Source organism: Lepidochelys kempii, chromosome 10 (genome assembly GCF_965140285.1).
Source record: "Lepidochelys kempii isolate rLepKem1 chromosome 10, rLepKem1.hap1, whole genome shotgun sequence".
Lineage (NCBI taxonomy): Eukaryota > Metazoa > Chordata > Testudines > Cheloniidae > Lepidochelys > Lepidochelys kempii.
The window spans coordinates 2,821,756-2,848,760 of NC_136389.1; the positions used below are offsets into that span (position 1 = coordinate 2,821,756).

The window sequence follows — 27,005 nt, forward strand, 5'->3', positions numbered from 1 at the left end:
AATAAGAGTGTTCACACATGGATTTAATCAGGAATAGCTTTTTCAGAATAACTTCTCAATACACAAGCAGCAGTCCTTAGGGGGTGATTTCTCCACTGTGCTGCCAGGAAGTGAATCAAGCCTCAAAGAGCTCTCTAAAGAAGCTGTCCGTGGCTCAGGAAGGGAGGTTAAATATCTGATCCAAGCTGTCTTGGGATGGCTAAGGTTATAGACTGTTATATCATTGCAAAGGCTCTTGTCTGAACCACTGCCAGCTCTGCAGAAGCACAGGAGACCCTGCCATAGTCCACACATTTCAACAGGAGCGTACAGTGGCTCCAGAGAGCTGAAAGTAACAGGGGACAATCTTTATTAATTTACGGTGACCTGGTGAGTATCTGTCTTTGATAACTGTGTGCACATCATAAACATGAATGTCTATGGGGTATTTAGCAACGGGATCAGAATTTAATACAGTAGGAAGTTAATAGCAGTGCCATATTCCCCTTCATAATAGCTCACTGAAACACAAACAGCGTGACTTCATTTATTTTACAACGTTCATTCAAACAATTACTTTCATGTGCCATTAAGTAAATTAATCGTTTTGTTAAGCCAATACTAATACTAACTCTGTGCCTCGGAAGATACACAGTAGCTATTCTGTGGCTTAATTTGGACTTTCAGTCAAAATCTTCTAGAGAAGCCTTTGTACCATCCACACAAAAATGGCTTGAGCCCTGGAAATCTGCTACATGAAATCTCTAAGTAATGAGTTTAATTTCCAAGGGTCATGAAGAGGCTCTGCACCAATACAACCAGAATGATTTCCCCTCTCCCTGCACCACACCCGTATCTGCAGAGAAGAATATATATTTTCTCATCATTGTGATGTGCTTTTATCTGTTTTCTTTTTAATAGAAAAAGCCTATCATTATAACCACATTTTTGAATAATGAAACAAAAAATGTATTAAAAAGAAGGAAAAATCCAAAACTAGGTCCCAACAAGCCATTATCTGACTAATACAAGTCTAAAGAAAGAAAGCTTTATCATATTCGTAAATAAACATAGGTAATTCCTAAATGCTGGTTCCCAAAATGAAAGCATTTTGTATTAAAAGCCAAGCACAAAAACATTACTGTCCATACAGCTAAGAATCTCTTCGCCAAGGCTTCCCTTAGTCCAGTGCCTTTCCCATAACTGAGTTCTGAATTTCTTGGTTAGTTTGAACACAGACACACTCTCTCTCTCTCTCTCTCTCTTCTACCTCTGCCCTTGGTTTTGACCCATTACTCTATTATTGGATAATTCAACCATGGTCTATAAAAAAAATTGCCGATAAATGCCCATCAAAACGTTGAGTGAGTGAGATGCCCCAGACAAGATATCCAGTGAACTATCTGAACCCGGTGGCTAGAGCAGGCTGTGCTCTGTGCAATGCAGGACTAGCAACAGAAAGCATATTTCAGGAAGTACAAACATTTCCAGCAAAGCACATCTGCCCACATGCTTTGCTGAATTGGGGGACTCAAGGTCCATTTGTTTTGCCCAGTACTGTTGTTTCCTTCCTTGGTTAGAGAGGGTTACACGAGAAAGCATCGGAGTCTCACGCCTACTTGTGGTATGATCCTGTATTCTGGCACACAGGGCTTTTTGCAGGCTCCGGGAAGGTTTATTTTGTGGGGGCATTAGCAGCACATCACTGCTCTGTAATATTTAGGACCATTGAAATCCTTGGGGTCAAGTCTGGTTCGGGACACTGTTTATGGAAACAGTCGCCCCACTAAGGTCTCATTCAGCTCTGTGTGAATATTTAATCCCTCCTCCTTAGTTTTGCTCAGGACAGCACAAAACAGGCTGGTTTCATCTCTTAAACCCCAATGAGCAAGAGGTGATTATTCAACACCCAAACTGCCGTCACAGATCAAGCAAACCCGAGTGTCCACATAATTCTGGATGTACCAAGGCCTTCGTGGTCAGTCATTCCTCCCATCCTCACCACGGCAGGACTTTCTTTGTGCAGCAGCCTCTTCCCCCAGTTCAAAGGTGTGGAAAAAGCCATTCCTGCGTCCAGAGTGATTACTAGAGTGATTCCACAGGAAAGCTCTTCCCATCACCCTGAATCTCACTACAGTGGAGATGCACAGAAATACAAGGACCCCTCACATTTGCCTGGAAAGCTTATGCTATTGTGTGTGTCTGCATTGGCAATGTAGGGAATCTAACACCTGTCATGGCAAGCTCTCTTGCGCTTCAAATACTGGTAACTTCACCCATTCTTTCAGTCAACGGCCGGCCACTCTCCCCACATGCCTTCCAGCCACAAGGGGGGCGGGGGGGGGGAAGCAAGCCATAGCAGATCAGACCAGTGCTGTACCCAGGGTGGTATCCCACCACCACCACTGGCCAACATAACACCTTCTGGAGGCAGGCAAATAAAAACCCTGCATCATTTATCTGGGCCATTGTGCAATGCTTTATGTGAGGGGCAAATAGAATTCCTGACCCTTGCAGTAAATCAGTTTACGCCCGGAAGCATGAGATTTGATTACCCCAGTGTCATCATCTCAGCATGCACAGCTAGGAATGTTATTAATGGAAATAAAATTATCAAGTCATTAAAAAAATAGAAACCTCTGCCTAATGCTCCTCCTTTGACCTTAAATAACTTTCTAGTTCTTCAAGTGGAAATCAGCAATTTAGCTAAGGAGAAGTGATTTTTAAAGAATCTCTCTCTCATGCGTGCACACACACACAGTTATATCAAGACATACTATATAATCCCACTAAGACTGGGGTAGAGTTCTCAGGCATGGCAGTGGAGAGGCAAGTTTTATGCTGGAAATTTATAGCACTTCTTAGATTATTAAATTCTCTTACAAAATATTTCTACCTCTCTCAAATTGTGACAGCTACATGCATCTTTAGGCAAAAACATTTTTACTGCTAATAGTTACCAATAAGAATATTACAATCACATTTAAGGTGGTTGCTCTACAATGAATTTGGATTCTGAAGAAGTTAGCATTGTTCAGGCGTGCTCAAAAAATACGAACTCAGGAGAAGGCTGCAGTTCTGGGAAGTACATCAGCCATGCTTAAATCCTGCTGGACTTCAATGGGACTTGGGCATGTGCTTCTGGACTGGTCTGGAACGAAGGGATGCTTTCCTGAATTGGACTCAAGACAGACACATCCCCGTCACTCAGTATAAAGTGACACTTAGTCCGTGCAGCAGCAGGAAGAGTCAGAACAAGCTCTGGATGCCAAATGAGCAAAAGCCCTTCCAGGCTGAACAAGATCCCCCGCTAGCCATGTATTCCTTAAACATTTCCCAGCAACTTTTCAGGGTTTGAAATGTGTCTTTGTTCTGCATTGGAATGACCCCAAACCCTTTCACTTGGTTTGCAGACTGGGGAATGGCACCAGGAGGGTGGGGCTGGCTCACTGGCCTGGGAGGCACAGGTTCAAACCACGGTTGCATTGCCAGAGCCCTGAATACTTAGACCTGACTTCACAGGGGGCATTGGCACTTGGAGGGGTTTACATGACAGAGACATTCTGTGCTGCCCAGCCTGGCTTTGCAGTGAAGTCACAATCCTGTACTCGGGACCCAACTCTGTTGCCATGGGAAGGAGGCAGATGTGCCAAGCTCACCCTCACAGAGCCAGGACAGGTAGAGGTGATCCAAGGGCATTTGAAATATTTATTCCACAAAATTTGCAATAGTTTGCATATGAATTATTCAGCCGGTGTCTTTTAATTACTCAGCCAGCTGTATCAGCAGGGAGGGGCTCAGGAGGAGAGACAGATTTCAAACACTCGTTTCTTCAATGGAAAAAAAAAGGCAAAAAAAATATCACTTTTTGAAAACCCACATGACAGGAGGGTGAAGGCACACAGGGCAGTGTGGAGTGAGACTGGGAACGAAAGCTGGGAGCTGCCAGTCTCTCAGTCCATCTCCGTTGTCTGCCCTTGGCCAGGTCACTTTCCCCATCTGGAATACTGACTCACCGTGCAGTGGGGTTCACACTGGAAAGCACACTGCAGAAAGAGGAGTGTAACCCACTGGTCGGGGCACGCTCTGTGTCCCCCTTTGTGCCTGAGCCACGGGTCTCGGCTACAAAGCCGGGCTCTTGAGCTCAAGCTGTGGAGACTCCTGCCTTCCTTTGGACATCCCCCCATTTGATCCCTGTTGTCAGCCAAGATGGCAACAGTCCCGGGAGTGTCACCTATCTCAGTTTGTTAGCATGACTGAGTTCAGAATTTTAATAGAGACACACAAAAAACGAAGACAAGAAACATTGGACTTGGTGACATTTTATAGGAAGATCCCGGATCAAGACCAGTCCTCCATTCAGCCTGGTGGCCTGCATCTGGTAGTAGCTACTACCCAAGGTTTCAGAGGAAGACAAAATGCATACAGGAGTTAAATCAAAAGCAGACTGTTCTTAGCTAAGCACGCGGTGCGGTATAGGGGCATGTGTATAAAAAATAAAATCTGACCCGTCTCTTAGACACTGCTGCATAATCAATTACCCTCCCCTTCCTAGCATGTGGCGCTATCACTATTGTTTGTTTAGTGTGGACGTGTGTTTGATACCATACAATGCACAAGAACAGAGAGAGCCCTTCTCCAAACAGCCCTTCCCCTCAGACAAACACATGAGAGGTGGGGCATACTTGGAAATCCAGAGGGGGAGGGAGATTTGGATGTATTTTCAAGAACTGCCCCCTGGGAGCCCTGTAACTATTCCCTGGTTAGAGCTGCCCAGCCCTTGCAGACTCTGGTCTCAATATGCATCACCAGGACCTTCCTGCCCAGTGACCAGCCCAGGGTGAAACGCACATGGCACTAACTGGTTCACACACATTCCTGGATGGGATTTTAGGGGGGGGAGGGAATGCTTAGAGGCTGATCTACTGCACAGGACCATCATTCCAGCAGCATGCACCATCCCCGCCCCAAACAGTACACCCGCATAACAAAACCCCGTGGCAGCGAGTCTCAGTGCCTGGATCGACTGATCTGGGCTCGTGCTCTGGAGCTAAAATTGCAGCACAGATGTTCAAACTCAGGCTGAAGCCTGGGCTCTGAGACCCTCCTGCCCTGCCAGATTTCAGAACCGAGCCCGAGCCCGAACGGCCACACAGTTGACTGGGGCTCTGAGACCCACTGCCATAGGGTTCCCCCCGCCCCCATGTAGACATATCCAAAAATGACTGCAGCCCAGTGAGTATATGGAATGCAGATTAACACCCAAGTGTATTAAAACATTTAATTAATATGCTGCAGAAGGCTATATCTACACATAATAGAAAAAAGCACAGGACTCATTAAGGTTGCATCTTCTTGAGCTGGTGGTTATTAATTAATGTACTTCCAGCTTGTTTATCTAATCGCGGCATAATTGGTTCCAGTTTTGGTCAATGTTCTACTTCATCAACTCAGTAAATAGCAATGGTTGAGTCCCCGCAGCATGCGCCCGCTGCAAGGAGCCCGCCAAAGGAAATGTCTCAGAGACTCCGCAGGTTCCTGCCATGCGCAAAGGCACCCCAGAAGACCACATGCCCAGATACATGCGCTGGCTGGCACTGCTGTAGCCGGAAGATCTGTCTGTAGCCCCGGGGACAAGCCAGCCCTGCCGCCCACTTCCCCGCCACCCCCAAAAAAATATTCTTAAGTGCTTCTTGCAAATCTCCACAACACTCACTCTTGAATAGTGCCTAGTATGGGACCTCTCCGCCCAGTGGGGGCTCAAAGCAATGGATTGGCAATACACATCTTTCCAAAGCCAGCAGGTATCCTACTGGTTCCTGGCCGCAGACAGAACCATTAGCAGAGCTGGGAATGGAAGCCAGGAGTCCAGATTCGTAGCAGTCCCTCCTACCCTAACCCATCAGACCTTACTCCCCATCCAGAATCAAACCCAAATGGAGGGAGACGTGGACAACTCTGACCCAAGGAGAGAGGAGGCCGTGTACAGTCATGGAAGGAGCTATAGACCTCAGCAGGTGGGGTGCCTATGCCCAGCCTGGGAAGTGGGACGGATGGGGAAGGGTGCCCGGTCCTAACCGAGGGCCTAGGGTCAGCACTGAGCGACTGGCTTCCTCGGCAGCAGGGGTCACCTTGTTCACACCGCATTGGCCGGGGGGAACCCTGGGCCTTCCGAGGGAGGGAGGGACTCCCCAAGGGCTCTTCCACAATTACCCCAGGTCAAAGGAGCTCTGGCATTACTAACTTGTGGGGAGGGATAGCTCAGTGGTTTGAGCTTTGGCCTGCTAAACCCAGGGTTGTGAGTTCAATCCTTGAGGGGGCCATTTGGGTCAAAAATTGGGGATTGGTCCTGCTTTGAGCAGGGGTTGGATTAGATGGCCTCCTGAGGTCCCTTCCAACCCTGATAGTCGATGAACTCTGGCATTTAGCTGCCGTGCTTCTCCAGGAGCACGGAGCGTGTTTCACCATCGTGTGCAAAGCACCATGTGCTTCAATCGCACACACTAGCACTGCCACTGGAGGGCGAGCATGTTAAACACCGGAGCCCACCCAGCAGAGACAGGGATGTGCAGACATGCCAATAACTCACAGCTGGGATTGTCACCCCTCACCACCCACTGCTGCACTATATTCGGCTGCAGAGACAGCCAGCCTCATGGAATTGTCCACAGGATCTTAGTAACTTACTGTATTTATCAGTTTCAGGGAGTCTGTATGAGGGGTTTGCACCGTGCAACTGGACAGACTCTAAATAGGCTGAATTACACTGGTGGAAGTGGCATTTAGACCAGGCTATAAAGGGCACGAGAACTGTGCTCTGCCACTCCTACTGCCAATGCTAAGCACTCACGATGCTCTTAACGCTGTTCTGCCCATGCCCTCTGCTATTCTGGTAGCATGAAGGAGCAAGCGCTGTGCTCACATTGTTTCTTCCTGTGCATGGAACAGACTGATCATTGACAATCCCCCAGAAGATTGTCAACCCCCATGGTGTGGGAATACTGCACAGCCCCCAGAGCTACCCAGCGGACATGGGTTTGGAACAAGCTGCTGTGCCAGGAGGAGCAAGATGGCCTGGACACCCCCGCAGCAGTTCGGGTGCCTGTCTGACGCTGAAGGGGAAGGCCAGCTCTGAGCCTTACGCGCATTACCCACGGTGTCAGTTTACAAATGGCAGGTTTATGTAGGTTTACCCAAAAGGCTGGTGGGTATTCAGACTGCCCATGTACGGCGAGGTACCCAGAGGTCTCATCCATTCTTGCTATATTCCACACTCCCAAGATCATACAAAACGAAACTGGTTCCTTTGTTTCAAACCTACATGCATTGATGCCTCTCATTCCCTCGGGGGTTGCCACATCTCCTAGCAGGGAACAGATAGATTAGCCAGCCTACAGCACAGCCGTATGAACTGCCCATTGGGAGAAAGCCAACGTCAGGGGAATTAGACCACCATTCTGAACAGCAGGCAAATCTAATTTCAACTAAGTTAGCAGCACAGAGCTGGAAAGGCAATGCACCAAGACAGTCCTTCATATTAACAGCTTTAGCACTGAAATTCGGTTTCATGTTATGTGCAACATACTGCCTTACTGCCTCTGAAAAGCAGAAGCTGAGAAGTAATAATGGACTTCAAGCCGCGTGAATGACCAAGCTTCACATCCTGTTGCTCCTCCATTCCATGGACTCAAGTATTCACACCCCTTAAGACAATAGGTTTAGAATAATCTGCCACCACATTGGGAGCCACTGCATTATGGAAGCAAAAACATGTAACACCTTGATGACATTTTAATTTGCTTCAATTTCCCATTTTATTCAGTGAAGTCGTTTTCCTTTAAAAAGATACTTGATCAAAATCCACCACAGACTGAATGTGCAGTCTCACCTGTCCAACACAAGCCAGATCATGCCCTGTCACATTCCATCACTTCCTGCCTTTCACTTAAGGCAATACATATAAATATATATATACACCCATGTCGCAGGGCTGATACATCCGTCACCCCGTGGGGGCGGGGGAGCGGTGCATCACAGCCCCGCAGTTGAGTCTGAAGGGCTGCCCCACGTCTCAGCGCTGCACAGCTTGGTGGCCTCAGTCCTTAATAAAGTCCTTGCTCTCAGAGAAGTGCAGCCCAATGGCCAGGGTCAAGGGTATGGCCCTCATCTCAGGGCAGTGCTGTCCAATGGCCAGAGTAAATACAGCAGCCCTTGCTGTCGGGGCAGTGCAGCCTAGCAGCCGGAGTCCATAATACTGGTGAGCGGGGCCACCACCCCAGGATGGATGGTGGCTAGGATAGGGGGACCCAGGCCTGCCCTCTCCACCAAGTCCCAACCCACAGACTTATCAGTGGTGGGGCTCCAACCAAAACACGCAGAACCGTGGTCCAGTTCTGTAACCATTTCCCCGCAAAACTTCCCTGGGTTACTTCCTACCCAAGTCTCTAGGGTGCTTCAGTCTCTCCCCTCTCCATGACGTGTGTCGGGGTCTGTCTTTGACTGGCTGGTCTCCACATCTTAGAGTGCAGGCGGTCCTCCCCTAGCAGCTAGCGTCACACCTCCTTTCCCGCTGGTGGTCAGCCCAGACGGAGCTACTCTGGTGGCTTTTATATCCTGCCTCCAGCTGGAGCACACCCAGCAGAGCCCAGGGTGTGTTGATTAACCCCTGCTGTACCAGTGTGGGGCTGATACACCCCGTCACAATACACTGCCTTATCTACTTAGCTGGAGATCTTACGATGCCCCATTTTATTCCATATCAGCTAACATATGGTGTTCCAGGAACTGAGATTAAATACATTTACCATTCCAGTTTTGGTTTATAACAAACTGCATGGACCGATGCAGCTGCACTGCAGTAACAAGCCTGGTGAAGACGCTCTAAACCCATGGGAGAGAGCTCTCCTGTCGGCTTAATAACTCCACCTCCGCGAGAGGCGGTCACTATGCCAGTGGGACAGGACTGTCTACATGGCAGGTTAAGGTCAGTATAACTACGTTGCTCGGGGATGTGGATTTTTCACACCGAAAGAGAGTCACACCGAAGAAAGTGTGTAGTGTAGACCAAACCTAAGTTCTCTTGAAAGCCAGTGGAAGTTAGGGGCTTAACTTGGGTGAGCTTGTAAACCTCACTAGGTGCCTGCTGGCATCTTCAAATGCCTAAATCCCTTTGTAAATCTGGCCCATTGTGGTGCGTGCTATCTGTAAATCAGTTCAGACAGACAGATGGAACCCATACTGCCTACTTCATAGAAGAAAGAAACCCGTGCTATTTGGATACGGGGGCCAGAGGGGTGCAGAACATCCCGGCACTGAGTGTTGGTGGCAATGGCAGCAGCTGGACCAGAGCTCCTCTCAGGTTTGGAAGTGGCCCAGCGACCCTGTGCTCTGCAGATCACGTTCTGCTGCCTTCTAGCCACTTATCGTCAGGTCCAAACGTGCATTTAGTCCTTATGTGCTCCTGAAACCTTGACCAGACACTTCCACGCAATGTGCAATAGTTATGTTAGAAGAAAGGAAGTTAGCTTGATTTTTACTCTCATTAAGAGAACGTTATTGCCCTACAGAGCATTAGAGCTAGCCCAGGGGCTGGCTCCAGCCACCCTTCCTAATAGATTGCAACGCAAAGGGATGGCTCACAGCAACGAGTGTCAGACTCTGGTCCATGTTTTTAGATTCCATTGTAAGTTCTTTGCATCAGGCACCATCTCTGGGTTATGTCTATACAGCACCTGGCGCCATGGGGCTGGCACAGGTAATACACATGCACACACGTACCTCATTTCTAGCAGGCAGAAAGCAGTTTTCAATCACTTGAAATTTTATTTTGCTAACCCGACACTGCCAGAAGATCTCGTTCAACCACCCGCTTCTGTTTCCTAGCTTTGCTCTTTTCAGCACTGCAGTGGCCGTGCCAAACTGCAGGGAACTAGATTAAAACCCCAAATAACTAAATTCACTAAGGTAGTGAAGGCTCAGACAAGTTTCTCCTCCCACCCTATGTTGTCTTTTCTATGTAGGCTGTCAGCACTTGGGGCAGGGGCCACCTCACACTACTACATGTATCTATAGTACCTAACCCCACGCTCTGACTGTCCCTGCCGGAAGCTGGGCGTGGACAACAGGGGTGGGATCACTTGATTCGCTGTTCTGTTCGTCTTCTCTGGGGGACCTGGCATTAGCCACTGTCGGAAGACAGGACACTGGGCTAGCTGGACCTTTGGTCTGACCCAGAAGGGCCGTTCTTGTGTTCTTAATGCACTGTGTCTGATCTGTGCTGAAGTTCTAGCCACTGCTGTAATATCAACAATACAACTGGCATTGCAAAAACAGAAGAACCCTTAAACCTGAAAATTTAAGAGGAGGTTTTTCCTTAGCTATAATTTGCAAAAAGCGAGGCTAATACTAGCTGAAAGAGGAGCCACTAATAATGCCCCCAATGCAGTGAAGAACTAGAGCAAACCAGAAAATAGAACTTCTGCAGTCCAGGAAATTCTGACATGTTAAAATTTTTTCTCATTTCAAATCAGAAAGAAAAAGTCAAAATGTCAGAAACATCAAAACAACCTGATCGGAACTTTGTCATTTTGATTTTTTATATTATAACAAAAGGCAAGACAACCCAGTTAAAACAAATCATTTCCTACAAAACATTTCGATTTCATCTCAGCGAATTTTCCAATATAGCAGCTTCCCTTGGAAAATTTTCAACCAGCTCTACTGGGAACCAAACAAATCAAATGGGTCACTGCTCACCCAGCTGGTTCCCTGCCCCTTGGGGTCCTGCTTCATGCACAGGCTGCTTTTCACTACCATTTTCCCTCTCCTCCTCTGGATCCCAATCAAACCCCAAACAACTCGCATCCCTGTCACCATTTCAAGGGATGGCTCCTGCACTTACAGTTATGTATGTGCTTCGGCAGATCAGGACCAGAATGCTCAGCCCCGTACAGGATCAGGTCCTCAAAAAACGTAAACATTTTAAGAGCATCCAGCCAGCAGCTGTTTCAAGCGCCTTTCCTGGCCTTTGAATTTCCAATCTCTCCCCGCACCAGCAGTTCAGAGCTTGGTTGTCCCTGAATCATTACTTAGAACTGGGGAGTTTCATAAAGCAATTGCACTAAGATGGTGCCATTTATTTATGCAGGGAACTATATTATTAGATAAAGCAGTACGGTAAATAGTGAATTTAGGCTGGGAACTCCCGAAAATCCTTGTGCTTCCTAGCAGGCAACACAGCTAAGAAGCCTTAGATTGCAGTGTAGAGCCACCCTCCTGGGTGCGCCCATTATCCAATTGCACCAAGTCTACACACGGAGAGGAGCGGTACTGGAGCCCTGCTCCTATCAGAAAGGGCCGATTAGCAGCACAAATGCAAAGACTCGCCCTGCTGGGGCAGCTAAATAGGACAGGCAGCTCAATTGGTTACAGTGACAGCCCTGCTGAAGTGTAAACCCTGCACGGGGGCCGAGCCACAGCCCAGAGATGTTCCATGCAGTATCGCATTCAAGTCCTGCTGGCACCAAGGAGCGAGAGCTTTTGCTTCTGAGGCACTCGAGGGCTGCCGTGCCAACAACGGCCTACACTCCAGCTGCTATCGACTGTATGTACAACGGCTCAGCAGCCTCCAGACACAGACGGCTGGCCTAGCACAGCTCCAGAAATGCTAGCGACTGACACCTTTCTCGCTTGTCCTGCTCGTAACCTAACCGCGGAGGAAGTTACTCCCCACCCTGGTTCCTCTCCTGTACCACGGCAGCAGGAACCCAGACAAAGAGCAGCATATTTCAGTTGTTTTATATGCACAGTTAACAAATTAAAAATTGGCCCGATTCAAGCGCACCAGGTTCGTAGCACATGCATTTTGGGAGCGCAAGAGAGTTTGGCTGAAATATGAGATTTTAGACACAAGATCTGGGACCTCTGGTTCCAATAACATAAAAATTTCAGAGCAGATTAAAACAAATGAAAGAAAGGTCACAAACGACAATGTTGCTGCTATTGGAGATAATTTGAAATGGACCCACTCTTTGTTTTTCCAAAATTGTTAACAATTAAAAAAAAATCAAAATAATTAATTGGCATTTTTTGCTTCCTGGAAAAAAACAAAAACACAAAAACCTAACAGGTTTCAGTAAATGAAAAATGTCCAGAAGAACCCAACCAAAGCAAAGAGTTTTCATGAATATTTAGATTTGGAAAGAAAAAGCCATTTTTCTAATATAAAACAATTTCCCCCAGCAACTCTAATATCGATAAAAATCTACCAAAGCCTCAGTTCTTGGGGCATTGCAAGGCCACACTGGAGTGGGCCACAGCTGGGGCTCAGATTTGCTGGGAGCAGTTAGATCAGCAGAAAGAACAAGCCGCTCAGGGAAAACATGGGAATGACTTCAACAAAGCCTTCAGCGCTCTGCCCTCACCTGAACAGACGGCACTAGCTCATTCAGTCAGTGTACAGGGCAGCAGGCTCTGCCTCTGGCCCTAAAGCCACGAGAGGTACTGACGATGCTGGTTTACTGCCTGGTGACTATACTGGAGGAGTGCAGCACAATCCCAGCCTGTGCCATGGGCCCTGTTGGTTCCTGCCTGGCAGTAGAGATGCTCCCACCAAGGAGGGGTGCTGCACCGTTCACCAACAACCTTCTGCTTCCACAAAGGCACCTCTCTCATTAAGATGGGTGTCTGCAGCAGAAGAGCCCACAACCCACATGGAGGCCTGTGCTGACCACTCACTGGGGCCTAAATAAATACAGTGTTGCCAGCTCTTGTGATTTAATCATGACTCTCGCCATAGTTGGCGTTTTCCTTCCAGCCCCAGCTCCTGGCATCAACTCCTGAAATATCAAATTTAATTTTTTTAAAAGTGAAAGTTTCCAGCCCTCGCAGCTGTAGAGAAAAGTTTAAAAACCGGATGCGAGGGCACCCTGGGGGCTCAGAAACCAGGGGACAAAATCCAAAATTTATCGTTTAAAAACAAAACAAACAAACATCATCACTTGTGGTTTCTAAGCCAGTCTCATGATTTGAGGCTTGACTCTAATACCTCAGACAATGAGTGCCCAGAATTTTGACTGGGCAATTTGACAGACCAAGCCACAGACTCTCCCCTGGAACAGACACGGATTCCGGGCACACCACACGTTCCAGAGGTGGGAGAGGCAGCCTGCATGGTTTAAGAACAGCTATACTGGGTCATATCAATGGTCCATCTAGCCCAGTATCCTGTCTTCTGACAGTGGCCAATGGCAGGTGCTTCAGAGGGAATGAACAGAACAGGGCAGTTATCAAGTGATCCATCCCCTGTTGTCCACTCCCAGCTTCTGGCAAACAGAGGCTAGAGACACTTCAGAGCATTGTTTTGCTTCCCTGCCCATCCTGGCTAATAGCCATTGATAAACCTATTCTCCATGAATGTATCTATTTCTTTTTTGAACCTGTTTCTGCTGGGCTGGATTTCCAAGTGACGAACCTCTTGCTTGAAGGCCGCACAGAAGTGGGTGCTTTGGAGGGCACTGACTGGAAGGAGGGCATGGGTCTGGGGAAGCGGTTCTGCACATCGAGGGCAGCAGGGAAAGATGCACCGAGTGGAAGGGGAGGAGATGGCCAGAGGATCCTGGTGGAGTGGAGAATTTGGAGTTGTTTAAGAGACAAGGTTCGGGATGGGGGCATGGTTGGATTGTGAAGGGCTTTAAGTGTAGGTCTGAGACGGCAGTGGAGGAACTAAGAGAGGAGGGTGTCATGGTCAGATCAGTGGGGGAGCATCTGCATGGAGTCCACTATCAGAAATGGGGTCCAGCTAGCACTGCAGGGCTCTCATGACCGAGTAGCAGCTGAGTGCGTGCGTGCCGGGATGTGCTGCCCAAAAGCCACCCTCACATCCCTCTTCAGCTAGGCCATATTCACTAAGAATGCAGGCTAGCACCTTTACCCTCTCACTCTCTGGGTTCCTATTCAGTGCCCGTCGCCAGGACCTCTCTCAGCACCAGGGTCACCTGGCAGGGCGATTCCAGGCTGTCCGCATGGAGCAGTTCAGAACAAAAAGAACTTGATTTGAGGGAGCCTGCCCCAAAACCCCGATACGGGGAGGACAGTGACTGACCACAGACTCCCTACTCGGCAACAGATCACCCAGTATGGCACATTAGAAAGTGCCAGTCACTCCTCAGGGGCCTTTCCTGTCCCCAGGGCAGCCTGGTGATGAGCAAGAGATGTATCATCCTTATCCGACTGAAGATGAAGACTTGAACTGACCCAAGCAGTGCACACTCTGAAAAGGTCACCGCTCCAGTAAATGCTGCTCCGAGAAGAAAACAAGGCCTAATTGGAAGCTGTTTCTACAGCAGACACAGGAAAACATCTTTAACCATCGCTCAAGTGTCAGTGCATCCTGGAAACAGGTATCTCCGACCCCGGAGGTGTCGGCAGCATCGGCAAACACTAAAGCTAGTCTAGAACTGAGAGCTTAGTGCTCACATTTCATAACAGCCCTTGTTGCCTTCCCAGATGAAGGCTGGCAGGGAAGGGACTGAGACACCCGGTTTCTTCGGATCAGCATAAGGCCAACTGCATGGTGAGACCAGACTCCATCACCACCTGCGTTGTGTATTCCAACAAAGGGGATGGAGCCAGACATGACTGGGAGCGGGGAAGGTCCCAACTTTGCTCTCTCAGCTAAATGGCGACTTGGGCAAGTGGGGGAAACAGACTGGAGGCAGCCTAGGCAAGAGCTGCTTCAGGCTTCAAAACATGCAGTGGAAAGAGGATTGCAGAGGGGTGTGTGTGTGTGTGTGTGTGTGTGTGTCGAATGCTTGGGGAGCTGACCCAGAATGAAGGGTGCGTATGGTAGGTCAGTGACACAGCGGGGCTGCCCATAGCAAGTGCCATCAGCCAGCAGGGAGTTTACAGACCAACGAGAGCTCCTCCTACAGATGGCAACATGGCCCCGGGGTCAGCAGGAGTGGGAGCCACCAGAGGCTTCAGCCTGTCCCCCCTGAAAGGCCTCACAGAGGGCATCTATTTTGGGAAGCACTGGAGGAGGGACAGCGCGGCACGGGGGCACACTAGGATGGAGGGTGGAGCAGAATAAACGAAAGAGTAGAGCTGGGACTATCAGCACAACGGTTCCCCCTCTTCTGGGCTCCAAACCGCTTACCCACCGGGACAGGGAGGAGAAATGGTCACATGGACACAGCTAGCTGCTACTGGGTGGTTGCTGAGGGGGACCGGCTGTTTTGCTTTATAGGCTGGAGAGCACGGCTCCGCAAATCCAATAGCCACCAGCTGGCATGATGCCCCGCCATGCCCCAGCCTGGTGACATCGCCCTGTCCACATTTGCCGGGGATTTCTTTCGTCGTTACTGTGCATGGCCACAGACCGAAAGCATGAGAGTGCACAGGAACAGCCAGCCCGGACCAGAGCTGCGGCCCGTCTCACTCAGTATCCTGCTTCCAACAGCGGCCAGCACCAGAGGCCTCAGAGAAAGGTGCAAGAAGATTCACTTTAGGCAGACATGGGATATTTGCCCTCCACATTAACTATTACGGGTGAGGATGAAACCTAGAGACAGACTTAAACTCACAAGTGGGAGGTTTAATCCTTTCCCATTGTTTCTGCTCGCATTAATTAGCATTCCGGAGAGCCTTGTTATACAAATACATATCCTGTATCTCTCTTGGACCTTGGTATGTTTTGGGCCTGAACAACTTCCTGTGGCACTGAGTTCCACAGTCTAATTATGAGCTTTTCCTTTTCTTGGTTTTCAATTTGCCACCTTCTAATTTCAATTGATGGTCTCTTGTTCTTGTGTTCCTGAAGACACCACGTGACCAAACAACTGTTTCTGCTTGCCTTAAAGCAGAGAGACCGCTCCAAAACTAAGACAGGCTAGGATCCAAAGCCACTGCTTATTTGCCTTAGCAACACCTACTCTCAAAAAGACAGACTCATGTCCCTCTTTAAAAGAACCAGGAACGTTGATGCTGCCACCCACACAGGCTATGAAGCCACCTGCAACAGCAACCGCAGCCCCAGAGTGCTGACCCCCAGGTTGATCTTCACTTCCCTCGGTTGCTGCTGTCCTAACAGACACAGCTATTTAGGTTTTCTTAAATGTAAAATATTTAATCCTTCATGAGACAAGGAGCCTGACCATCTGTTGGATCCACGGGCCTGGTTATTACACACACGTTATTATAGTAGACGAAGACATCTCTCCAACCCCAGCACCCTGCATTTTGAGATTCAGCACCAAGGACAGTGGTATCACAGAGGGAGGGAAGAAAATCATCTAAAAAACGTTCCAGCAAGTTGGCAGCATCATTAACCTGCATGAACCAGCAACCAGGAGTCACCCACGAAAGGGGAGACATTGCTAATGAATTCAGAGGGGCCTTGCATGGGAATCATTGTCTATAAGGCCTGACCCAGCTCCTGCTGGAGTCAATGGAAAGCCTGCCTTTGACTCAACTGGCCCCTGGATTGGATGCTGCCCCCTCTCTGCCTCTTCAATGCTGCGAAGGAGCCAAGAGCAAGTTTCTGGATTCAGGGAAGTTTCGGGGGACGGACGCATGGATTGTTGTAAAGCTTTGCCAAGTATTTAGAGTTTTGAGCCTTTGCCAAAAGCGTTTGATTTTATTAAGTCAATGAGATTTGGGTTCTCATCAGGCTGGTCCCAGCCACAGCGAGGGTCAACCAGATCCCATGCTAAGTTATGGCCACTTTCCAGCATGGTACCGACTGACACGCTCTGCGGACTGGGAAACCGACTTAGCATTGGAGTACTCTCACGTTTCTGCCCTGCCCATCACCGGGGTGTCTGGGTGCTGACAAGAATGATTGTTATTCTGAAAGTGTGTTCTGATACCAATGCTGCCCCGGTGAGGGCTCTCCAGGTATGACAGCGTGGGACCCCGTTCTGTCACAAACGGCCCTACCCAGCCGGGAGAGGGTGGCTTTCATCTCACACACGAGCACTGCTGCCCCTGCCCTGCGAGGACGTGGGAGTGGGTCACGGCCGCGGTACGGTGCAGGGGACTGAGATGTGCGCACAGTCCGTGGATTGATGGGGGAAGGGGGATGCTCCGACAACCCACTAACGGTTTGTGGCTGCTCTGCCTGGCCCTGGATGCAACCAGGAAGCAATGCCTGAAAAGGGAGCTCTGCAGAATCCTGGCCAAAGAAGGGACTGCAGCAGGAGGGGAAGGGGACGGGGGAAAGTGGCTTACCAGCAGCATTATTCCCCTCTTATCCCAGCCATAAGGCAGCCGTGCCCAACCCCCAGCCCCCGACTCATGTCTCAATCTCCCAGCACAGCCCCCTGAAGTCTGCCTGTTCCCTGAGGGCACATCCATCATCCTGGGGGTAGCTTAAGGAATGCCCAGCCCAGTGAGACAAGAGCCTCTTGGTTGCACCCGCCAGGGCTCAGATGAAACCTGTTCCTACCACTGCCTGGGATGACAGAGGCCACAGGCCATTTATGGGACTGTGCTGCCACCTAGAGGGGAACATGCTGCACTACCCATGCTACGGATCCGCGTGTGGAGACAAACAGCCAGGCACGTCTTAAACGCAAATGCTCACCAGAGGGTGGTTAGCATCTGGGCAATGCGGCATACAAATCGTGCCACATTGAGGATTGGGGTTTCAGACTGACTGAGCACTCGCAATGAGAGCAGAACATGGAAATCCCTTCCCGTGAAAAACAGCGTGTTTTCGAGGGGAAAAAAATCTCCACTCAAATGAAGAGAAAGCCAAAACCACAACCGTTTTCATGAGGAAAGGTTTCCAGAAGAAGTCTCTGTGGGGACAGCCACAATGAAATGTTTCCGCTTGCCTGCCTGGAGGAGCCATTACCAAGAGTTTCACAGGCAGGCAGCCAGCATTTCCATCTTCCTGCTGGACACACCAGGTTTTTTGGAAAAATTCAGCTTCTCTGAAAATTTTCAGTTCTGTGAAAACAGGGCATTTACTGTCAAAAATCATTCCAATGGGAAGTTCCAGAGGAGCCCAATGCACGGGCTCAGTACATCTGAAAAATCAGGCCCCCGAAGCCCGGGGATGGGGGAACCGAGCCAAACAGCTAGCGAGGGTCTCGAGGAGTCTTCAAGGAAGCTTTTGGGGATCGGAGAACTGGCAGATTTTTCAGGAGACTTGTTTAATGGCACAGACCTCCCCTTCCTGACAACACTTTCTTACTTGGCCACTCAGCAGACTGGATCTCCCTCCCAACCAGTCACATCTACCACGAAGGAGGGCAGGACAAGAGGAGATGGGTTCAAACTACAGCAAGACGGATTTAGATTAAATCTCAGGAAAAGCTTCCTAACTGTAAGAACAGTCAGCCAATGGAGCAGATGCCTCGGGAGGTCGTGGAAGCTCCTTCTCTGGCAATTTTCAAAAGGAGGCTGGACAGCATCTCTCTGGGAGGGTTTAGACCCAACAAATCCTGCATCTTGGCAGGGGGTTAGACTAGATGGTCCCTTCTAACCATATGGTTCTGTGATAGTGGACCTTGATCTTTTTGAAATATACATTTGCCCCTCACTCCAGAGAAGCAGGACACTGCTAAGCCAAGGCCTTTGTGTTAGCCGTTTGCATCAGGTTCAAGTAAGGATCTTTAGGGAAAAGCAACACCTTACCACTTTTCAAAGAGGTCAGTACAGTGTACTGGGCAATGCTGCATAAATTATCTGTGTGGATCAAAAGGCTCTACTTAAATAGCTCCCCTCCTCCCATGAGAATTACAACCAGTAATCAAGGTTTCAGAGTAACAGCCGTGTTAGTCTGTATTCGCAAAAAGAAAAGGAGTACTTGTGGCACCTTAGAGACTAACCAATTTATTTGAGCATGAGCTTTCGTGAGCTACAGCTCACTTCATCGGATGCATACCGTGGAAACTGCAGCAGACTTTATATACACACAGAGAATATGAACCAATACCTCCTCCCACCCCACTGTCCTGCTGGTAATAGCTTATCTAAAGTGATCATCAGGTTGGGCCATTTCCAGCACAAATCCAGGTTCTCTCACCCCCTCACAAAAACCACACACACAAACTCACTATCCTGCTGGTAATAGCTCATCCAAAGTGACCACTCTCCCTACAATGTGCATGATAATCAAGGTGGCCCACCTTGATTATCATGCACATTGTAGGGAGAGTGGTCACTTTGGATGAGCTATTACCAGCAGGATAGTGAGTGTTTGTGTATGGTTTTTGTGAGGGGGTGACAGAACCTGGATTTGTGCAGGAAATGGCCCAACTTGATTATCATGCACATTGTGTAAAGAGTTGTCACTTTGGATGGGCTATCACCAGCAGGAGAGTGAATTTGTGTGGGGGGGTGGAGGGTGAGAAAACCTGGATTTGTGCTGGAAATGGCCCAACCTGATGATCACTTTAGATAAGCTATTACCAGCAGGACAGTGGGGTGGGAGGAGGTATTGTTTCATATTCTCTGTGTGTATATAAAGTCTGCTGCAGTTTCCACGGTATGCATCCGATGAAGTGAGCTGTAGCTCACGAAAGCTCATGCTCAAATAAATTGGTTAGTCTCTAAGGTGCCACAAGTACTCCTTTTCTTTTAACCAGTAATCAAGAGCCTCTTGTACTCCTGGGTCAACACTCAACCTCAACCTACAACCAGAACAAGCTGTAGCCTGTGCCTTGACCAGAGCTCCTGCTTTTCTTGCCAGGCCTCGCCCACTAGGAAGCAGGGCAGTCTCAACCACACACTCTGCAGCTATGACCCTATCCTCAAAGCAAACAGCTGCTGGGGGAACAAAAACTTCTGCTGAACTGTGCCAGACAGGTGATGGTAAAATAAAGTACAGCACGCTCCCCAGCTTCTGCACAATACAAAGCTCGCTCTGCCAGCCCGGGGCCCCTCTCCCTAATCACAGTCACTGCTTGGGGTTTGAGAGACTCAAGCAGACCCCGACGAGTTAAAAAAAAAAAAAACATGCACCAAAGGAAGGAAGTCAGGCCACTTAACAGCCCCTACAGGGCAGGCAGAAATCCTCTCCCCTCCCCTCCCTCATTAAGTATGTGGAAGAGCTGGAGAACACAGTACATTTCCTTGCCTTCCTCCAGGAGCCAAGAGATGACGGGTTCCACCGACACCTCCCTAAAGGGCTGGAAATAAAATGCTCTTTCCACCGGTTTGAAACAAATGCACCTGACTCTCTTCAACTCCATACGAAAGGGTTCAAAGAGCCTCGTGGTGGTTCTGCCGGGGTTTCAGAGAGACTTTGGTGGTGGTGGTGGGGTGTCACAGGCTTTCCCGAGAGTGGGACCCAGGATTTCTCTCTGTTCTAGCCCTCCCCATCCTAGTGTCAAATCTAGGAATTTACACGAGGCGCATCCCAGGGCATCTGAGCAGCTATTTGGGAAAGGGAAATTTTTTCCTGCAAGAGATGTGACAAAAAGATTTTGTTTTTTTGGAAGTTTTCCTTGAAATTTTATGGTTTCATTGAAAAACACACACACACACACACACACACCCCCGTTGGTTTTCCATCAAAAACCTGAACATCTCCAATAACAATGGAACATTTTAAATTAAAATATTTATTCATGTGACCATCTAATCAGACCTGCTGTATAACATAGGCTGGAGAACCTCAGCCCAGGATTCAAAGCTGTAACTTCGGGTGGGGCTAGAGCAGGTCTTTTAGAAAGCACCGAGCCCTGATTTAAAGACTCCAAGTGACAAAAAAATCCACCACATACCTAGCCAAGTTTTTCCATGGGTTAATCACGGTCACGGTTAAAAATAAGGCACCATTTTTAGTCTGAATTTTCCACTTTCAACTTCCAGCCATTGGATCTTGTTCTGCCTTTGTTTGGTAGATTGAAGAGCCTCTGCTCCCAGAAATATTCTCCCCCTGGAGGTACTTGTAGACTGTAACCAAGTCACCTCTTAGCCTTCTCTTGGACAAGCTAAATAGATTGAACTTTTTAAGTCTCTTACTTTAAAGCAGGTTTTCCCAGCCTTGAATCATTCCTGGGGCTCTTTTCTGCACCCTTTCCTTTTGTATTCCACAGGAATTATTCACACACCCCCTTAGGAATTCCCACCTAGTTATCCAGTCATGTAACAGCTCAGACACCGGGGTGAGGGGCGTAGGGGGGGAATCCCTGCATCTCTGTGCCCACTCAATACACTCTAAAACAACAGGTTTCAGAGTAACAGCCGTGTTAGTCTGTATTCGCAAAAAGAAAAGGAGTACTTGTGGCACCTTAGAGACTAACCAATTTATTAGAGCATAAGCTTTCGTGAGCTACAGCTCACTTCATCAGATGTGAACAACAGGGATTTTTTTAATTGCTCAGTTTTTTCAAGATGCTTTTTCAAACACCTGGGAGCTCCCTGGATGTTTTAGAACAACACTCCCCTTCTCTGCACGCTCAGAGGGACAGACGCTGGCAAAAGAGAACGCAAGGATGGTGAAAGGAGAGGAGAACATGGCCGCAGCAGGAAAGAGGAAGATTATCTCCCCTTTGAAATACTGCTGCAGAGTGTTTGTCTTTTCAGACACGTGTCATCTCGGTCTCCCAGCACAAACGCGACTCAGACTACGTTAGCTGGAGCCAGCCTGTGGCCATTTCAGCCTGAAAGCCCGAAAACAGGAAACTGAGGAGCCTGGAACAAGAGCCCTTGGAGCCAGACCTATCCATTTCAAATCCAGCCTCCAGAGGTGGGGTGCTCCAGCCTGAATGCTGACCAAGGAGCGTCTGAGCAGCACAAATTCAGAATCTCCTCCCAGAAGCCAGATCTGCACTGCAGGGAGCTGTCAACTAGATTTCTGCCAAAGGAGCCACCGAAAGTTGCGAGAGCCTAGAGAGCGGGATTCAGCCCTTGCTACAGAAAGATGAGTGTCTGATATTAATGGAATAGTTGGAAGGCCAGACTGGCCTTTGAGGTCGGGGGTGTGGGGAAGGTTGTATGAGAGATCCAGCAGCTGTGGCCTGTCCCTTTAATACAGTTTTATACGCTTCCTGCCCTCTGCACAGGCCCCAGTTACAGAACTGGGCAGGCTTCTTTATAATAGTCCCCAGCCACTGAGACTAGCTAGCCTGGGAACAGCCACATGAGCAGTGACATTAGCACCAGGCCAAGCCCTCCTTCCTTTCAGGGGGGCCAGGCGTCACATTCAGTCTTCAAGAGAAACACCCGCCCTGTTCTCAGAGTCAGCTTTTGTCCCCCCCAGACCCCTCCTCTCTCTGCCTCAAACATGGTCCCAGCTGTTGGCTGGACAAGGTGTTCCTCACTGGCCGGATCTAAAGGCGTCTACTCTTCAGCAGTTGATCTCTCCTGCAGTTAACATACACAGAGGAATCAAGATTCCTTACAAACACTTGGCTGGGATCTGCTAGCAGAAATGGAGTCTCAGCCAGCGTATTTATTGGAGGCAGAAAATAACCCTCTCTAGAGCCCAAATGCCTTTCCTTTCTCTCATACCTTCTGCATTTGCACAGGTCCTGTGTGCGAGACACCACAAGGGGGCTCTGGTGTTTCATGTTTTCTTCCTGGAGTTTTCCCTATGTATTAGTTGATCATATATGCTCTGTCTAGTGATTGCAGAGCCAGCCCGCAATGAACCTGCACGGCTTGGAGGATCCAGCACCCACCTGCATTAACGGGTTGGTTTGGCATGCTACCGTTGGCTCTGGGAAGTAGCAAGTGCACCAGAAGACTGGTTTCAGAGTAACAGCCGTGTTAGTCTGTATTTGCAAAAAGAAAAGGAGTACTTGTGGCACCTTAGAGACTAACCAATTTATTTGAGCATGAGCTTTCGTGAGCTACAGCTCACTTCATCGGATGCATACCGTGGAAACTGCAGCAGACTTTATATACACACATTATTTGCTTTGTGTTAGTGCTTAGAGGCCTGCGCCCCATTGTGTTTGGGGCAGGGATCTGTATGTTCGTACAGTACCAAAGAGCCTGCAGTCTAAGTCTGAGAGATAAAAGCAGGACCCAGCAGATGGGGTGGGGAGGCTTGGAGTTGTCAGTTTATTAAACAGGTTGGCTCAGGAAGAAGAGGCAGCATTCTAGCCAAAGAACTGAGAGGGCATTTCTCCCAAACTCACCACTAACGAGGACTACCACAGACGCGAGCAGCTCCAGCACACTTCGGCCGTAAAGAGCACTCGCACGCCCCAGATATTTATGCCAAGTTTCCAGAGCAGCAAATTACAATAGCGAGGGACTGGAGGAGTCTGCATCTGTACAGCAGAGCCATGAACCTACCTACAACGGTGAGAACATCTTTTGCTATATCCGCCTTGATGTATATCCGGCCCCTGCGCTCAGTGTGGTCCGTTCCACATAGGCTCGGGACGTTCATCACACAGCGTTTGTGGACATTCATCATACAGGCTGCACAGAAGGAAACAAACACTTACTCCACAGCAGGGAGATCACAAGATTACCTTCCCCGCGGTCGGCTCCTAGCTCGCCTGGAAGTTCTGAACCGAGCGGGGCGTGAGATGGGCATGATTGTGGGGGAAATCCGGTACAAATACTAATGCAGGCCCTGGTTCTGCCTATGGATCTTTGGAGATCTGTGGAGTCCCGCTGGGTCGCTTCAGCAGGGCTCCACACGTGCGCAGAGATCCACCAGCATGCCTCTCATGGCAAGATCAAAGCCAGAAACATTGCAGTGCTTTTTGTGCCAGCTTTAACCACCATACTGGGACTTTTATCCACTGATGGGATTACTTCTCCCACAATGCCCATGGTGTAATACTACGCATTAGGTTGAATTTGTCAGTGGTCAACAGGCAGGGAGAAAGTGCGTGAAGTGATAATTGATTAGCAGATCCCAAGCAGCAAGTTTCTGTCTCGATGGGGAAACCGGCACTACATAATATTGGCACGTTCAGCCCCCTGGCAACCGGACAGGTTTCCCACTTAAGCAGATGCTGGGGATTCATCGCCAGTTCTATTGGTTACTGCATATCCCCATTGAAACAGAAACGCCATTCACTTAGTTAGCATTTGAGCGATGAAAAGATCTGTCATCGCTCCCTGATGAATTCCACTAGCTATTGTACCTCAACACCTGCATGAGCGCAGAGAAAATGCTTTCTAGAAGGGGCTGTTGAAATTGCATAAAAAACATAGGGCATTTCGTCGCCACCATGGGACAGCCACAGGGTGGCGCTAAAAGCCAGCATATAAGGAAGAGTATTTGGTTTGAAATTATCACAGGTTTTCCCTCTGGCTCCCCCTGCACCCATGTAAAGCACATGTCCCCACAACTCCTCACACTGTCCCTTGTCTATGGACGATAGATATGAGCCCTCCACTGCAGGGCTAAGAGTCAGGAGGGAGCTCAGTCTCTTTGGCTCATTCAGTGTTCAACCTCTGTTGAGGCAGACAAGGGGGCTGATTAGCACCCAATGGGACACAAACCCCCGTCGCCCGCCCCCCAAGGAATCGAAAAGCCTCACAGCTTATTTCATGACGGAGGCTGAACCACCATTAAATGGTTTGGGCCTCTTTTAACTGCCAGACTGAGCTGGATTTGAACCCATGAGCTAGAGCTAAATGGCCCTGTAGCCCATGACAAAGTCCCTGAGCCGCCCAGCTCCAGAAGTAACCCTCACTTTGGGGACGGTACGCCAGCCTCCCTAGGGGTTGGGGAAAGGGAACGAGGAAGAAAAAGAAAATGCTGGAAAAATCTCATCTCCTTTTAGTGAGCCTTAAAAAGGACTGGCCAATAAGGCTGGACTAGCCAAGAGAGACTTAGGCCATGTATCTTTTCTGGTCCCAACCAGGGACCTCCGCTGCTCTTCCCTTTCCAGAGCCCTAGGCCATTCTGACCTCCCTTCCATCCCAGCAGTGAGGCGTGATCACTGGGTGGTACCTGGGTGACACACTATGAGCATGATCGTACGGGGCAGGGTGGGCGTTTCAGTCATGCTGGTGGCCTGCACATCCCGGGTCTCTGCTCTCTGACCAGGACCTGGGAAAAGCTCCCTCCCCTGCACACATCCGAGGTTCCTTCCCATTTTAAGACTTCTGAAAAGTCAGGTGGGGAAACGAGAAGGTGCAATTTTACCGACAGGGAACCTGACTGATGTGTGTAAGCAAGTTCCCGATTTGTAGTCCCCTTTCTGCTATGCCCTCTGTGCGTCCACCTAGCCCTCGCCCGAGCCCTTGGAGGCAGGGGCTGCCCCCTCCCCAGCAAGCATCGCAGCACACAAATAGTAACTCGTGTCTACTACACCGTGCATTTCACCTGAATACACTGTAATCCTGCTTGGAGCATTGAGACAGGTTGAGACATGAAGTGAAATCCCAAGTCGATGGAAATTTTGCCCTTAGACTTCAATGTAGTCAGGAGTTCATCCCTGGCATGTGCCCCAGACCACCAGAGATTTGCCCTACCCATTTATATCAGCCATGGCCGTGACAAAGAGCTTCACTTACTGTCACATTTCATCCCTTGGTGAATGAGTCCATAGAGTAATGAGCCACAGTGGTCACAGAAGGTGGGACTGGAGTACGTGTGGATTTTAAATTTGTGCTTGCTCCTTGGATCCTAAAAGGGAAAGAAGAGAGAGACCAAGATAGATCATGGACTTATATCAAATATCAGCATGTAGCACCCACCCTTGGCATTTCACATGCCACCTGGCTTTGCAGAGACAGGGCTTCAAAGACACATCCAACTCCCACTGATTCCAGCGGGAGCTGGATTAGGTCCCTAAAGATCCAGTCACATTTCATGAAAAGCAAATTAACTTATTTGATGTATTAGGTCTGAACCTGGAAGACCGGAGGGTGAAATTCACCTTTGGGCAGCACACCCGCACAAAGCCCGTTCTACTGGATACCGGTTCTTACGCTGCACTCGCCAGGCCTAGTGAGCTGTTAGCAGCAAGGTGGCAAAAGATGTCCAAGGTCTCCATCCACGTTCAGCCACCCAACAAACATCCATATGCACTGAAGCCAGCCAGCAGCCGGTCTACTCTTAGGAAATCTCGTAACTTAGAAGAAGAAACTAACCCTCTTCTTTCTCGCGCTTTGAGGGTTTTAAGCCAACTATCCGCTTTCCCCAACAGCTCATCACCCAAACTAAGAGACTCCCATTTACTCTGGGCAGCAATTCCAGTGCTAGAAGAGATCTTCAGTCTAGCAGAGATGGGCAGAACTCGAACCAAAAGCTGGAACCTGAAGCTAGACAAATGCCAGCTAGAAATAAAGCGCACGTTGTTGCGGGGAGGGCGATTAACCCTGCAAACAAACTGCCAAAGGAAGTGGTGGATTCTCCATCTCTTGCCAGCTTCAGATCCAGGCTGCCTGCCTTCCTGGAAATTACGTGTTGGCCAAACACAAGGTATTGCATGCAGTACAGGGGTAGGCAGGGACGTTCTCTGGCTTGTATCATACAGCAGGGCGGACAAAGATCTAATGGTCCTTTCTGACTTTAAGCCCCATGCGCTCTGTGAACCGAAGATACTGTGATTACCGAAAGCGGCTGGGATGCTGCTGCAGGCGGTTCTGATGGTGCCGGAGAACCATATGCTTATGAAGGACAGCAGCCCAATCGGAAGACACAGCCGTGTCCATCGTAAATCACAAGTAGCACTCATCACTCCATTTTGCTGAGGAGTCTGACATTTCAAAGTTTAGTTTTGTTCCAATTTGGAATGAAAACCAAAACGAAAACCTTTGAATCATAGAGTATCCGGGTTGGAAGGGACCTCAGGAGGTCATCTAGTCCAACCCCCCTGTTCAAAACAGGACCGATCCCCAATTTTTGCCCCATATCCCTAAATGGTCCCCTCAAGGATTGAACTCACAACCCTGGGTTTAGCAGGCCAATGCTCAAACCACTGAGCTATCCCTCACCAACTGGGGAATAGAGCCCAGGCTCCGGGGCAGTCCACCTGGTAGGTTCCCTAAACCCAGGATGGCTGGGGTACCCTGCTCTAGGGCCGTCCTGCATTTGAACTGCCAAGGAGACAAGTGGGTGAGCAAGAGGAAACCAGGCAGGGTTTTGTCATGGC

The 27,005-nt window shown here is 49.1% G+C and overlaps 1 protein-coding gene across 3 annotated transcripts in view; it reads right to left on the reverse strand.

Annotated features, from left to right (window-relative positions):
* Window positions 1-27,005, reverse strand: part of PRKCB (protein kinase C beta) — a 249,935-nt gene that overhangs the window by 87,465 nt on the left and 135,465 nt on the right. For all 3 annotated transcript variants that reach the window (XM_073361648.1, XM_073361647.1, XM_073361649.1), the window contains 2 exons: window positions 25,423-25,534; window positions 23,236-23,364 (listed from right to left, as the gene is read on the reverse strand). In XM_073361648.1, the coding sequence (XP_073217749.1) occupies window positions 23,236-23,364; window positions 25,423-25,534 (241 nt within the window). The remainder of the gene's footprint in view (window positions 1-23,235; window positions 23,365-25,422; window positions 25,535-27,005) is intronic.